The following is a 13,329-nucleotide window of genomic DNA, read 5'->3' as shown; positions in this document are numbered from 1 at the left end:
CACCAAAAGCTCAGATGGGACTAGTTTTCTAAATTAGATTTGAGTTACAATTGTTATCCCCCGATGTCTGTGATTTCATGTACCGATTTGTAGAGGACTAATATCTCCATGTTTATTACGGAGGAGGAAGTGTGCGTTTCTAGACATGTGATGTGGTTCCGCGCATTACGTAAATGCCTTTTAATGTATTGATATAATTTTAATTTATTAAAAAAATCTTATTTAGACATCTTATTAGATGCTTATTATAAACCTACGTGAGCAAACACGTATCTTACAGTACCTGACTCTGATGTTTGCAGTTTCTGCGATCTAGCTCTCCTTATTAATTTTATTATTTAATTAAAAAAAATTTTTTTTACCATCTATATTTAAAGGTGTGGCATGCAGAGATTGCTGCCCAAATGATAGCTTTAAGGTCAAAAACACATGAGGGGAATTATAATAACTTTCACATTCGGACAGGATTAGATTTCTCATAGGACGGGTGAGTTTGCTGAAAAACAGCAGGTCATTTGCTCTGGAATTTTTTCAGAGGCTGTGTTAAATAAAACACACACTTGGCAGATTCGGACGGGATTAAAATCGCAAAGAACGTCTGTGAAAACCGTAGTCTCGTCCTATTTTCAAAATCGGATATTTCAGAAATACTGTATAAATACATTACATATAAAAATAACTGTTTAAATATATTTTAAAATGTAATTTATTTCAATCTGCTGTTTTTTTTTTGCCACATTATCCTTCAGATCCTTTTAGTCACATGATTCATTCTTCAGAATTCATTCAAATATGTTGATTTGGTGCTCAAGAACAATTTTCTAGTATTATCAATGTTGAAAACCGGATAAAACAGCTTAATATTTTTGTGAAAACAGTGATCCATTATTTTTGTTCAGTGTCCTTATGAATAGAAATGTTAAAAGAACAGCATTTTTATTTAAATGGATTTTTTGTTACACTATAAATGTGGTTTTTCACTTTTCATCAATTTAATTGTGTCCTTGCAGTATAAAAGCAAATACCTTGAATTGTAAATGAAAATGAGGCTGGGAATTTATTTATGGTTTTTGCAGATTGATAGGCCCCCAATAACAGCTTTTGAGTCATTGATTATCAGTAAAAATAAATGAGATGAAAGAAATGCATTAATGAGACTACAGAAATTAAATGAAATAAGTGAATAATTAATCTAATCACTGACATGTAAAATTTATTTTTATTGTTACATGTAGTTGTTATATACTTGAAAATGTAGTAGCTAATCAGTATTTTTGTCTCAGTTATTCAGCATTGGCAAAAATCAGTCAACGTCTGAATAGGTTAGTTCAGCTGATGAAATTTAGGTCAATTTCCAGTGAAAAAAAAAAAAAAGACCTACTACCTAAGATGATATGTATGGAACAGAATTCACATCCTCGTTTTCATTCGTGTCAAGTTGAACATTGAGTTTATCGAGTTCATTCACCAAAATTCAAAGAAAAGCACAATGATTGGTGTCTCGCTCTTTAAATGCTTCAGCGGAGATGGTCCTTTAACACTGTGCCCTCAGATGTATCTGTCCAATGTTGGCAGTGAGAACAAGTGTGAGCTGTCCTAATTGAAATTAAAGCCTACTGCTCCTGGAGTGGATCCCACACTGCCAAAGGGCTGGCTTTTGCACAGGTGGGCCTTACAGTTCACATAATGGGAAGAAGTATTTCTGTCACAGATGGTTGGGTTCATTTCTAGTGGCACCTGGCCCCCAGACACATACACACACACAATCCCACCTACCTACCTAAGTGCGTGCACATGCTCGTACAGTCTTCTTCTCCCTTCTTGTGCCACCCACTATAAATGATGAGGCTCCTGGTGCACTTGACACCATGTGGGCAGGCCTGCAGAACACATGGACAACAGCCTGCTGCTTCTCACACACTCCTCATATGTTCCACAAGCAGATGAGGAACCGTGGATGTCTGATCAATGCTTATGGTTTCTTGTGCTACTGCCCTGTTTTGCAGTGCTGGGCTCACATAGGAAGTCGTCTGTTATGTATGAGCAGTTTTTTTTCTTCGGATCCTTACACAATAATGTTAACCAGAGTTGCTGTTTTTTTTTTTTTTTGGTCCAAAACCTATAGTGAGCTACCTACATAGGCAGCAACCTTCTAATGCAGCTTCCTAAAAAAACATAATAGAACCCCATTTTTTGGAACGCCTACATTGGCAGTATTGACATGTGAGCCATGTCCCACATAAATAGCACGCCATACCAGGAGACACAAATCACAACTGATTTCAGTAATGAAATGTCCGAATTTTGCTAAGCTAACTGCGTGAAATTAATAAAAATATACACACATATCGCTTTACTGCAATGAACTATTTGATTGATATCTGTCAGTATTGAATGAAAGTTTTTAGGTTAATGTTAGAATGTTGCTAAGATAATGAAACGATGCTCTAAGCATAAAAATACACTTATCATTCATAAGTAGAATAATTAATCTAATCACTGACGTCAAATTTATGCTGATTTTATTACATGTACAGTAGCTGTCATACTTATTATTAGTAATTATTAATTATTGCTAATTATTCATAAATCAGTTATTCCACACGATGGTACGTATGGAACATATTTGACATCCTCGTTTTCATTCGTGTCAAATTGAATATTGAGTCAAAAATACACTACTATTCATAAGTTTGAGGTCGGTAAGATTTTTATTATCTTATGCTTATCTAGGCTGCACTTATTTTTATCAAAATATTTGAATTGTAATTTATTCCTGTGATGGCAAACCTGAATTTTCAGCATCATTTATCCAGTATTTCTGTGTCACATGATATTTCAGAAATCTTTCAAATATGCTGATTTGCTGCTCAATAATCATTTCTTATTATTATCAATGTTGAAAACCGATGTGCTGATTAATATTTAATACATTTTTCAGTATTTTTGATGAAAATAATGTTCAAACTAAGCAAATTTATTTAAAATAAATATTTTGCGAAATAATTGGTGTATTTAATGTCACTTTTAATCAATTTAATGGATCTTTACTAAAAGTATTAATCTCTTAGAAAAATCTTACCCCAAACTTTTGAACAGTAGTGCACACACTTGTAATCTTTTTTTTCTCACTTCATCCACCATCTTAGATTTACTTCTTTACAGAGTGAGTTGCAGTGCATTTTGGGATTGGCTGATCTATGAAGGATTTGTCATACTGCCTTAGAATTTAGACAAAACAAGGTATCTTAAGAAGCAGCATTCTATTCTGATCTTTTCTGCTCTGTTTTATATTACATTTTATGCTTTGGATCTCACATCTTTTATACCATATATGTGTGCTTTAAGGTCCTAGGATCCAGATCCTATTGGTGTAATATTGTTTGCTGCTTTAATATACTCTCAGCAGACAAGAGCAGAACTGGCTCAGGCAGAATTTGTTCTGATAAGAGAGAATCCACTAGTAGATGGCACTCGTGCCATTTCCTGAGTTCTTAATACCTTCCTCTTATCTTTTGTGCCGCAGACAAAGGAAAAATATAGTCTGCGTTTTTATAAATCAAGACATAATATCTGATTTTAGAATAGAATCCTTTGAAATGGCAGAAATCTCAAACACAAACTTACCATGGCCAGATTAAAAAGCAATGCAATCTTCTTAACCTGTCAAACGATCTTTGCACCGCAGTGGTTTTGGATGAGTGCGTTTAGATGCAGCCAGGCGTGTATTCACACTGGGCTTCTTCCCTTCCCCTAAAGAGCAATGTGAGGTGCTGTCTCTTTAAGTTGAATTAAATCCAGCAGATATCTCAACCGCGGGCCATTAGTTCCAGAGAAGGCAGGCATTATGAGTAATTATACCAAAACTGCCATTATTAATCCGGCCTCGTCTTCCCCGAGGGCTACTGCACAAATGTCTTGGGTGGAAATGCTCAGGATGCAGGAAAGTGCAGATGATGTTTCTCTTCCTGTTGTTTATCCCCACACACTCATTACACTGTTGGTTTTATCACAAATTACACAAAATTAAGGAATAAACGAGGCTCTTCAATAGCGTCTGAGATCGATCCACCAGACCAACAAGGAATGTTACAATAAGCTAGTCATTAGCGTATCAGCATAAAGAAAAAAAGCTGTGCTAACATGGGCGACACCATTTAAAGGTGAAGTGAGTCAATTCTGTGCCACTATTGTCAGGAAATGGAATTGCAAAACTAAGCAGGTTTCCCAAACATTCCCTCCCTCTTCCATTGTTTTGGCTAACAGTCAGGGTGCGAACTACGGGGGAGCTAGGGGGAGCTCGGCTCCCCTTAATAAGACATGGGCTCCCCTGAAAACTTGATTCGTGAAATTTTGGGGGGTCTCAAAATATATTGACTGTTTTATTTTGACATACAATTTCAGTTTTGTGTATTGTGATCATCGTGGAGTATTATGTGTAAAATAGCAAAAATATCATTCATTCATTCATGCATGACGGCGATTTAAACCTAATTCACTTCAATGAAGATAACTATACATGCTATTCTTGTCATGAGCATCAAGGTGAGGTGGCGATGTGGTGCAAATTCCAATCATGGTTAGTACATGTTAACCCAAAGATTTGTTGAAAAAATATAAAAGTTTAATAAACCCTTAATATTATAAAATATAAACCCTTAATATTATAAAAATATAATATTAATGTAAGGCAAGTTATTCCCAATTATGTGTTGTGGCTGGGTTTTTATAGGTCTGCGTGACTCTCGGTGTCTCAGGCCTAATTGAACGGATGAATTATGGTATTTTTCTGTAGCCTGACGAGTAATTTAACCTTTGTTCAAGTGAACTCAAAACAGGCTATTTATAGACTCTTTGAGGATGGCTGTTTGCTGTTATCAATTTGTGTCGATAAAGTATAATAGGGTGAATCCTGTATATAGTGCTTGCATAGTACATACACTTGTAACTGTTATGTATCTTTGGAAGTCCTTGAAATGAATGGGTTTCATAGCGCAGCGCCGCACATTCCGCATCCTGTCTGAAAGGCGCTTCAGTCCTCGGCACGTGCAAGTGAACGAACACCGACCCACTTAACGCCTCCTTGCTGCTTTGTCGACTAAATGCTGCTTTTTGTTTTGATGACGCATGCGGCGGTGTTGCCAGATTGGGTGTTTTTTCCGCTACATATTAAGGCCTGTTTATGGTGTGTTTTAGCCGGGTTTTCGCCTGGAAGGCTCTATAGAAAGCTGGCACCCTATTGAACGAAGGTAAACTGAGAGAGCGCGCCATTCACAGACACCAGAATGAACGAGTTCACAGTAACGTTCATCAGGCAGTAATACAGTACTTTCAGTTCACGTTCGCCCAAAATATGAACGAGTTCATGAACTATCGTTCATGGGTGTCCCTGTGTGTGTAATAAGCAGAGTGTACGCACGTTGTGCAGCCACCTATAGGCGCATATTACTAATGCGCCCTTTAAATAACAAAATAAAATTGCGCCATTGACTTTAGACCAGGTTTCAGTTGGTCAATGGCGCAGTCTATTTCAGTTGCCTCAAAATAGCAACGCACCAACAATTCACCCGAACACTCCTCGTTTTCAGACCAGCACTCCCATGGGCACACAGATAGGCGCAAATGTATTTGCTATTTAAACAACGTAGCGCAGGACATGAAAATGATAACTGCGTCGGAATGAAACTAGCAAAAAACACTTCCGTTGCGCCTGGTGCCGCATTGCGCCAGGTGTATGATAGGGCCCATGGTGTTCTCTCAAATATAATGACAAGCATTTATGGTATGGTATCAGACTCATTTCTCTGGATATCTGTTGCACACTGAACAAGCCAAAGACACAAGATAGTATTATTTTACACTTGTCATATCCGTGTGTAGTTTGGCATGTATGGCTAATCATTTGAGAGTTACTCAATCATTTAAGAGTTAAATAGTTTTGAATAAAATGTTTGCTTTTGCAAGATATGTGTGATGCTAGTAGATAGATAGATGGATGTAGACACCCAAATTACTTAAAGCTCTTGATATAATGGTAAGAATGAATGGAGGGTCTTGTGCCTCTGAATGATGCTAACCAGTAAAATAATGCTAAATGTCAAGTATTTTATGGCTATGACGTAACAAAAACTTCATGCTTCAATTGGAAATCTATTAAAGCGCCAATGAAAACTGTACTTGCCAGGTGTTACTGGTAAAAGCAGAAGTTTTTTATCAGTAAAAATATATGGACACTACAAATGCTGATCGTTCCATCAAAGTATGTGAGAAAGAGTGATAGAGAGAGAAGGACTGAATCTATACTCCTTACATCAGATAAATCACCCAGGATAGAGATCTCAGTTGGGATTGCCTTGCCGGTTGAAAGGACGTGTGTGGAAAAAAAAGCCGAACAGCAAAGAGCCAGAGCCACCTTTCATGGTGACAGGAGGGGAGAAGCAGGTCATTACTCAGACACAGGGAGGGAGCGAGGGGGGCGAGCTGCCGCCAATGAGCTTGGTTGATTGAACAGAATGGAGAAGAGGAGGGGGCAACTCCGTGTCATGGCAAACAGTGGCCAAGTCTGTAAATCTACAACGTCGGGTGCGGCTAACGGCTAGTTAGCTACACTGTCGACTGCTCAAATGAACATGGAGGCCTGCTCGTCGAGATTTAGCCACGGGGCAGGCCGAGAGAGATGCCCGTCCCACTGTAATCGATTCTCATTTCTCTGCAGACCGTGAGCTGGAGATACACAGGAGATAACCTTGAGATCAGGTGACACGCAAAAACATCTATACCAAAGGATCTGGGTTGCAGCGTTGAAAAATAATCAATGACGATAGTGGCCATTTTCTATCTAGAGGTGGAGAGATACATGCAGCTCCGGCTGTGTAATGTAGCCTAGATAACCTCAAAGACTGATGATGATGAAGGCTGAAGTGGAATTAGGGCACTGGTAATTCATAAGAGGTATCATCAATTGTCAGTGTGGTGGATTGGGGACATTCTCCTCAGCGGCGATGATATCTTCATGAGGGTTCTCAGAGATGAAAGACTGGTATTAATCAATTTGCCAACCCTGGGGTTGCTCAGCACGATAAGAGACAATGATATCTGGGCTGCCAGCACTGTGGGTGCAAGGCGTCCCTGAGTTTAACCATCTTCCACCAGTCAGCTTAAGCTATTGGCCATCTCCTCTCCACACAGCATGCTGGCCCACTCAGAGTCGCATGCGATAAAGATGCTCACCAGGAGGCGATGCACCAATAATTTCCATTGTGTTGGCTTCGGAACCTGAAACACTTATGGTATTAGAACAAACTGCTGTTAACAGACTAGATGGAATAAATACAACGGCCCAGTAGAACACTGTCCACTCTTACCAACACATATGTCATTTATCACAATTGATGAACTTCACAGTTATTGAACTGAATTGAATCAACACAACAACTGACTTGAGCTGTATAATGGCACTATTGGCTTGGTAGTGCTGTATTACAGCAGAGTGAATTTGTTAATGTTGTGAAGCTGCTTTGAAACAATCTGTATTGTATTGTAAACAATCTTATAAAGCGCTATAGAAATAAAGGTGACTTGGGGCAGGACAAATACTGTACTACACCGACCAATCATCCCACTTGTACAACAACTGAACAACAATGGAGAAGTTAAGATGGCTTGTTACTGCATTTCTATATTCAGTAATATCCTTTAAAATGACATACTAGTAACACATTACTGCCATGGATATTCTGTATCATAGCAACCGAAGCAGGGCTCACAAAATTTGAAAATCGCTGGTAGCCCTTCGGGCAGGCACTCTTCAGATTTTGGTAGCCCGAAATGGATTTTACTAGCCCAAATAAAAAGACAATTTTTAATGTAGAAAATTGGTTAGGAGTCAAACATCGATCAAAAACTTTTTCAAAACACAAATATCAACAATTGGATATAAAATAATCAAATTAGAATCATCAATACAAAATATGCATCTGGTTCTAACTGAACTGAAATTTGTGTGACCAGTATGGACCATGAATCAGTCTGTGGCTCAGCCCCCAATGAGGTTATGACTAAAAAAGTTAACACTTTAGTTTTGTGTCTAATTGCTCACTATTAACTAGTTTCATTAACATGCAGATGGCAGGGTTTTATAATTACTGAGGTCCCGGATGTGAGGTAGGCTAGTTAGGGGGGTTCGAGAAATTTTTTATTTCTCTGATCTACATATCCCAAAAAAATTGGATAACAATAACTTTAAAAACATGTCATGCAGCTGATTATTTTCCTTATGTCAGTGAAGAAAGTAAACATAGGGTCAACTGATAGGTTGATATATGAATAATTTTCTCAGAAGCGTTCATTTACTGAAAGCTACTAGGAAAGCTGGGTAGCCTAACTAGGTTTATTAAATTCATTCACAATATACACATTCATTATTGATCTTATTCCTAACACAGGGCCGTAGACAGGGCTTTATCAAAGAGTTCCTAAATTTAAGGTTGTCAGGGGGTTCAAATTTTTTATTTCTCTGATATGTGCATTTCAAGACATTTGAAGGCCAAAAAAGGATAAGAAATATCTTTAAAACCATGTCAGTGGCAGTAGATTGTCAATACCTGCTCTATCATCTCCATCACTCTTTCTTTTTCTCTCAGTCTCTTCATTTTGCCCTGTCTCTTCCCCTCCGAAAAAGGAACTTTTTTAATTTACTGAAGGCTACAAATTGTATTATATTAATTCTCAACATGTACACATTCATTATTAATCTTGTGCCCAACATGATGCAAACGGCTTTGTTAATGTTTCTTGTCACCTCACAATGACAGTAAACTAATTATTACATTACATGAATCACGTTACATAAGCCTATTTTCAGTATATTAGTTTGCCTGATTATTTTTGTCATTCGTTTAACATTTATGACCTAAAAAAACTGTCAAATATGAAATGTTTAGTTTAGCTACTTACATCTTATCTCGCACTTGACCATAAACACTCTGCTAAAATTCGCGCTCAGCAGCTTCTGTGACATAAAGCCCGCCTATTTGATTGGTCATCTCAAATATTCTGACATTGACGAGCAGTGACAGCTGCTCAAAAAATTGTAAAAAAAAGATTCAAAAAATTGTATCTCAGCTGGAAAAACGCTGCACTTTGAAGCGCTTTCAAGCGCCACCAGTTGGCCGTTTTCAGAAGAACACCAGGCACATTTTAGCTGGCTAAAAATACTTTGGTGGACACACGATAATTTAATATTTATTGCTAGGTATATGGCCAATTAGTCTCTTTATCATTTATGCAATATACTGAAGCCAAACCTGAGATGGAAGTCCAGAAGATTCCACAGTATTCCTGGACACGTAATTTGCGTAGTTGTAACTCATGGGCGGGGATTAGGCTAATTATGAATGAGGGTGCCCTATTTACGAATGTTTGGAATTCATTGATATACACACATTTGACAACAGAACCTGTGGTATAAGAAGCAATATATATTAATCGCGAATAATCGATTTGGCAGCACTAAAATGTGTGTGTGCCTTTTTGAAAGTCTTTTTTTTATTTAGGGAGTATGTTAGTACATGTTTTAGTTTGTAGTATTGTCTCAAATCTAACATGTTTGCGTCACAAAAGTCCACAATTTGATCTCACGAGCCTTTAGTCAAACTAATGTGAATTAATTTGAATATGTGTTGGACCCTTTGTAGGTAGTAAATGATTCTGTATGAATAAACACATCTTATAATAGAAAAAACTAAATAAATGAGTGTGGAATTGAACTGTTTAGAAAATATGAGAGAAAGACAGTGGCAGGCATTTGCCAGCAAATTTTGTCTGGTACTAAATTATTCATCAAGATCGGGAACCAACTACTGCTATCTTGGTTGCAGGGGGGTGGGTTGCATCTGGCACCAGCAAGACAGATTTCCTGAGTGTGATTTCAACATTTGCTGAAAATAGACCACTTGTAAAATGCAAAAACAGCTTTTTAAAACTCTCTCGTTCTTCATCACTTTCATTTATCACTGCAGGAATAAACAGCATCTTCACTGGTCAAGTTCTGCAGTGTGGGGCTGGTATGTTTCAGAGGCTGTGGTGAGCTTGCGCAGCGATCTGAATTTGTATTCCTGGTTGCGTCTTTGTCGTGCAACTGATTCCTTTTTCTTCTCCATCTTTTGGCTTCTTTCTATGTCTGCATGTGTGCTTATGCACTACGATCGCCCGCTCCCTGCACACCCCTCCCTTCTCTTTCTCTCTTTACCTCAGACACACACTGCACCGCTCTCCTCTCCTTCTCTCTCTCTCTCTCTCTCTCTCTCTCTCTCTCTCTCTCTCCATCTCTGTAGCAGTCTCTGGTTGAGCATCCAGAAAGAGGACTGCGCGTCTTGCACCTCAAGCAACGTTTGTTTCGGAGGGTTTTTTTCTCAGTCTTTGCTCTCTGTCCCATCAATCCCGGGAGAAGAGCTATCGAGGATCGCAAGGAGCTTAATTTAATTAGCATGCATTTCAGCACAGCGGCGCACGTACAGATTTTGGACGTCCACACTTCGGCTGTGAGGGGCATTTTGTTGGTAACACTGCCAGACTAAGCACATTAGCAAGTGAATGCCTATCGGAAAGGGGGAGGAAGAAGAGAAAAGAGGGATAAAATGCAGTGCTAATCGATACGGTGTTCGCATCAGAGGCAGAGACAAGAATCTAAGAAAGCGATCCAGGATGGTGCTGGAAAACTGATCCAGCTCCGCTCCAGGTCTTCCACTTCTAGAGCGAGCACACAGTGGAGAAGCTTCGCGCTGCGTCTGCAGCCGGCTTTATTTATTTATTTGCTGCTTTTTCCCTCTACCATGCTGCAGCAGAAGTCTCTTTTTCTCTCCGTCTGTGAAAAGGAAATGTGAGCTTTCCATCGCACTCGGGTCAGTCTCATTCGGTCTGTTTCCTCCTTTCTCTGTTTCCTGTCATCTTTTAATCAGTATTAGAATAATCCATTAGCCAACGGGATGTCTCTTATCTCCTCTTGCGTGATAGAGGAGCTGCCCTCTGAGGGAGTGTGGTCTAAATAGCCGTGTAAGCCGTACCTGAGGCTGGGAACTAGGAAGGGAGACGCCTCCCGGCATCTCTTCCACCTGGAGCTTTTTTCCTCTCTTCAATTAAGTCGCAAAATTTGCAGCCAGAAAAATTGATCCATGCGACCGTGATTAGAACGCTTTTGGGAGTTGCAGCGCAGATGATTATCGACTTGATTGAGCCTGCCCTCCTTCTCTTTACAGACAAGCTTCCTTGTTTTTTTGTTTGTTTTTTTTGGGGGGGGGGGTTTGATGGTCATCGAGCGTAAAAGCCAGGAGGAACAACCCATTTGTTTTTTTTCCCCTTTGGTTTTTTGATGCCATACTTGAAAGGAATTTCTTCTTTTTGAGGATTTTATCGTCTTTTTGGAAACCTACTGTGAAAGCCTCTGGGCTTTGGGTAGCATTGTTTTCTTCTGCATCATTTACTTGACCCGTGGATAATGATTGACATGGGCACCGCTCTCTGAGATGCACTCTTTCCAACGGGTGGGACAAATGGGGTGTGGAAGGGCCTACGCCGGGCCTTCTTGCCCCAAGCTTGAGGTGGTGTTGCTGGGCTGGGAGTGTGGCGGAGGCAGTTGGCTAGGCCTCGGCTCATGGTGGAGACTTGCATTATCTCTGGCCTTGTTGGCCTCGGTGCCGGACAGAACGGCCAGTGCCCGTGTGTCTTCCAGCCTGAGCACCACACACCATGTCCATCACTTCCATAACAAGCATGGTACCATACCCATCAACATCAACAGGATGCCCTTCCTCACAAGAGGAGGCCACGGTAAGCCCTCACCATTTATTCAGCATTTCCTCTTTATCGACCGGGTTGCTCAGACCCAGTGGTTCTAAAAAGCTTTGATTTGATTAAGGAGAATTATTCCACTGGAAAGCAGGCTGTTGATACAGCACACTGAAATGTGTTCGCATGCCCTGAGATTCTCTTAGTACGTCACGTGCGCGCTTTGATCTGTGCCTTAATAGATCGCATGGGGAGTGGCCTTGTGCTCTTTGCACTCACTGCAGATTCAGAAGAAGGATGGGTTTGTTGGATAAAAGTGTGGGCCAGATGTGCTTCCTTTCATGTCCTGCCTCACCACTGCTCCTTGCCAGGCATCTTTTTTGACACCTGTGTCAATCAAAGATTGCGTGCAGCATTGACAACCTGTCTTTCTGCTGAGCTCTAGCTTATGTTGAGTGTCCAGTGAGCGTGTCATATTCCAGCGATAATCCTCACGTTTGAATAGCTGGCCCAGGTTTGAATCATCTGCTGGAGTTTCTAGCAGCTAAAGCATTTATTTTTGTGCTTTTTGCATTATGCTTTAGGTCCTGATAGGTCAGAGCTTTTGTTGTGATTTATTTGAATGTCATTCTGCCACCATTTTTTGAGATGAACAGATTATTTAAAAAATAATAATTGTAATAACCAAATAATAATGATGCTGATGCTGATTTCTATTTTTAATAATCTTTAAACAAACGGTTGGAGATTAACAACCCAGTAAATCACAATAAAAACTCTTTTACTAACAAAATCTTTTTTTCTAACAAGCATGCATGCGTGTCTGTGTTTATATAATAACAAGAAATGCTTGTCCAATTCAGTCAGCTTATTAGAATGATTTCTGAAGGACCATGTGACATTGAAGACTGGAGTAATGGCTGCTGAAAATTCAGTTTGTTATTTTCAGTTATTTTAAATTGTAATAATATTTCAAAATATAATGGTTTTACTCTATTTTTGATCTTATAAATGCTGCCTTAAGGTCCTTGCACACTGAGTCCGAAATTTTCGTATGCGTTTTTTCCTATTCACATTCGATGGCTCTGAATTCTCAAAACACCTCTCAAAATGCTTGCTACTGAGGCAAAAAAAAATTGTCATTTTTTTATGACGGACGAAAGTTTCAGAGGAGTGTGTAAACGTGATTGACGTATTTATTTCTTAACGTGCGAACATTTTGGTAGAGAATTTCGGACTGTGTGCAAGGACCCTTTAGTGAGCATATTTCAAAAGCATTAATATCATCTTACAGACCCCAAACTTTTGAATGATAGTGAACTATATATTTAAAATGAAGTCAAATACAGATGTTATTTGTCGCACAAGGCTTTTTTCACGCTGCTAAACTTTTTTTAAGTTTGTCAGACACTAGCCTTTGCCATTCCTCAAACCAGCATTGTATGAAACAGAGCAGCTTAACAGAGCTCAGTATTGCCAGTTGCAAAGTGTTTTCACATCTGCATGAACTCAAAGCAGTCAGTGTAGATCTGCTTTATTGCTGTA

General features: G+C 39.2%; 1 protein-coding gene across 25 annotated transcripts in view; it reads left to right on the top strand.

Annotated features, from left to right (window-relative positions):
- Positions 1-13,329, top strand: part of nrxn2a (neurexin 2a) — a 316,646-nt gene that overhangs the window by 173,265 nt on the left and 130,052 nt on the right. The window contains exon 1 of one of the 25 annotated variants that reach the window (XM_077233389.1): positions 10,315-11,826. The exons of 23 other annotated variants lie outside the window; for them this stretch is intronic. In XM_077233389.1, coding sequence (XP_077089504.1) covers positions 11,523-11,826 — 304 coding nt within the window. In that variant the 5' untranslated portion in view covers positions 10,315-11,522. Of the gene's footprint in view, positions 1-10,314; positions 11,827-13,329 lie in introns of those variants that run through there. One more of the 25 variants, XM_077233388.1, reaches the window with a different exon arrangement.

The sequence above is a fragment of the Siphateles boraxobius genome, unplaced genomic scaffold, assembly GCF_051911475.1.
Source record: "Siphateles boraxobius isolate OS27281-9 unplaced genomic scaffold, OSU_SipBor_1 18, whole genome shotgun sequence".
Taxonomy (NCBI): Eukaryota; Metazoa; Chordata; class Actinopteri; order Cypriniformes; family Leuciscidae; genus Siphateles; species Siphateles boraxobius.
Note: the sequence above shows the minus strand (reverse complement) of the source record. Positions and strands in the feature narration are given on the sequence as shown.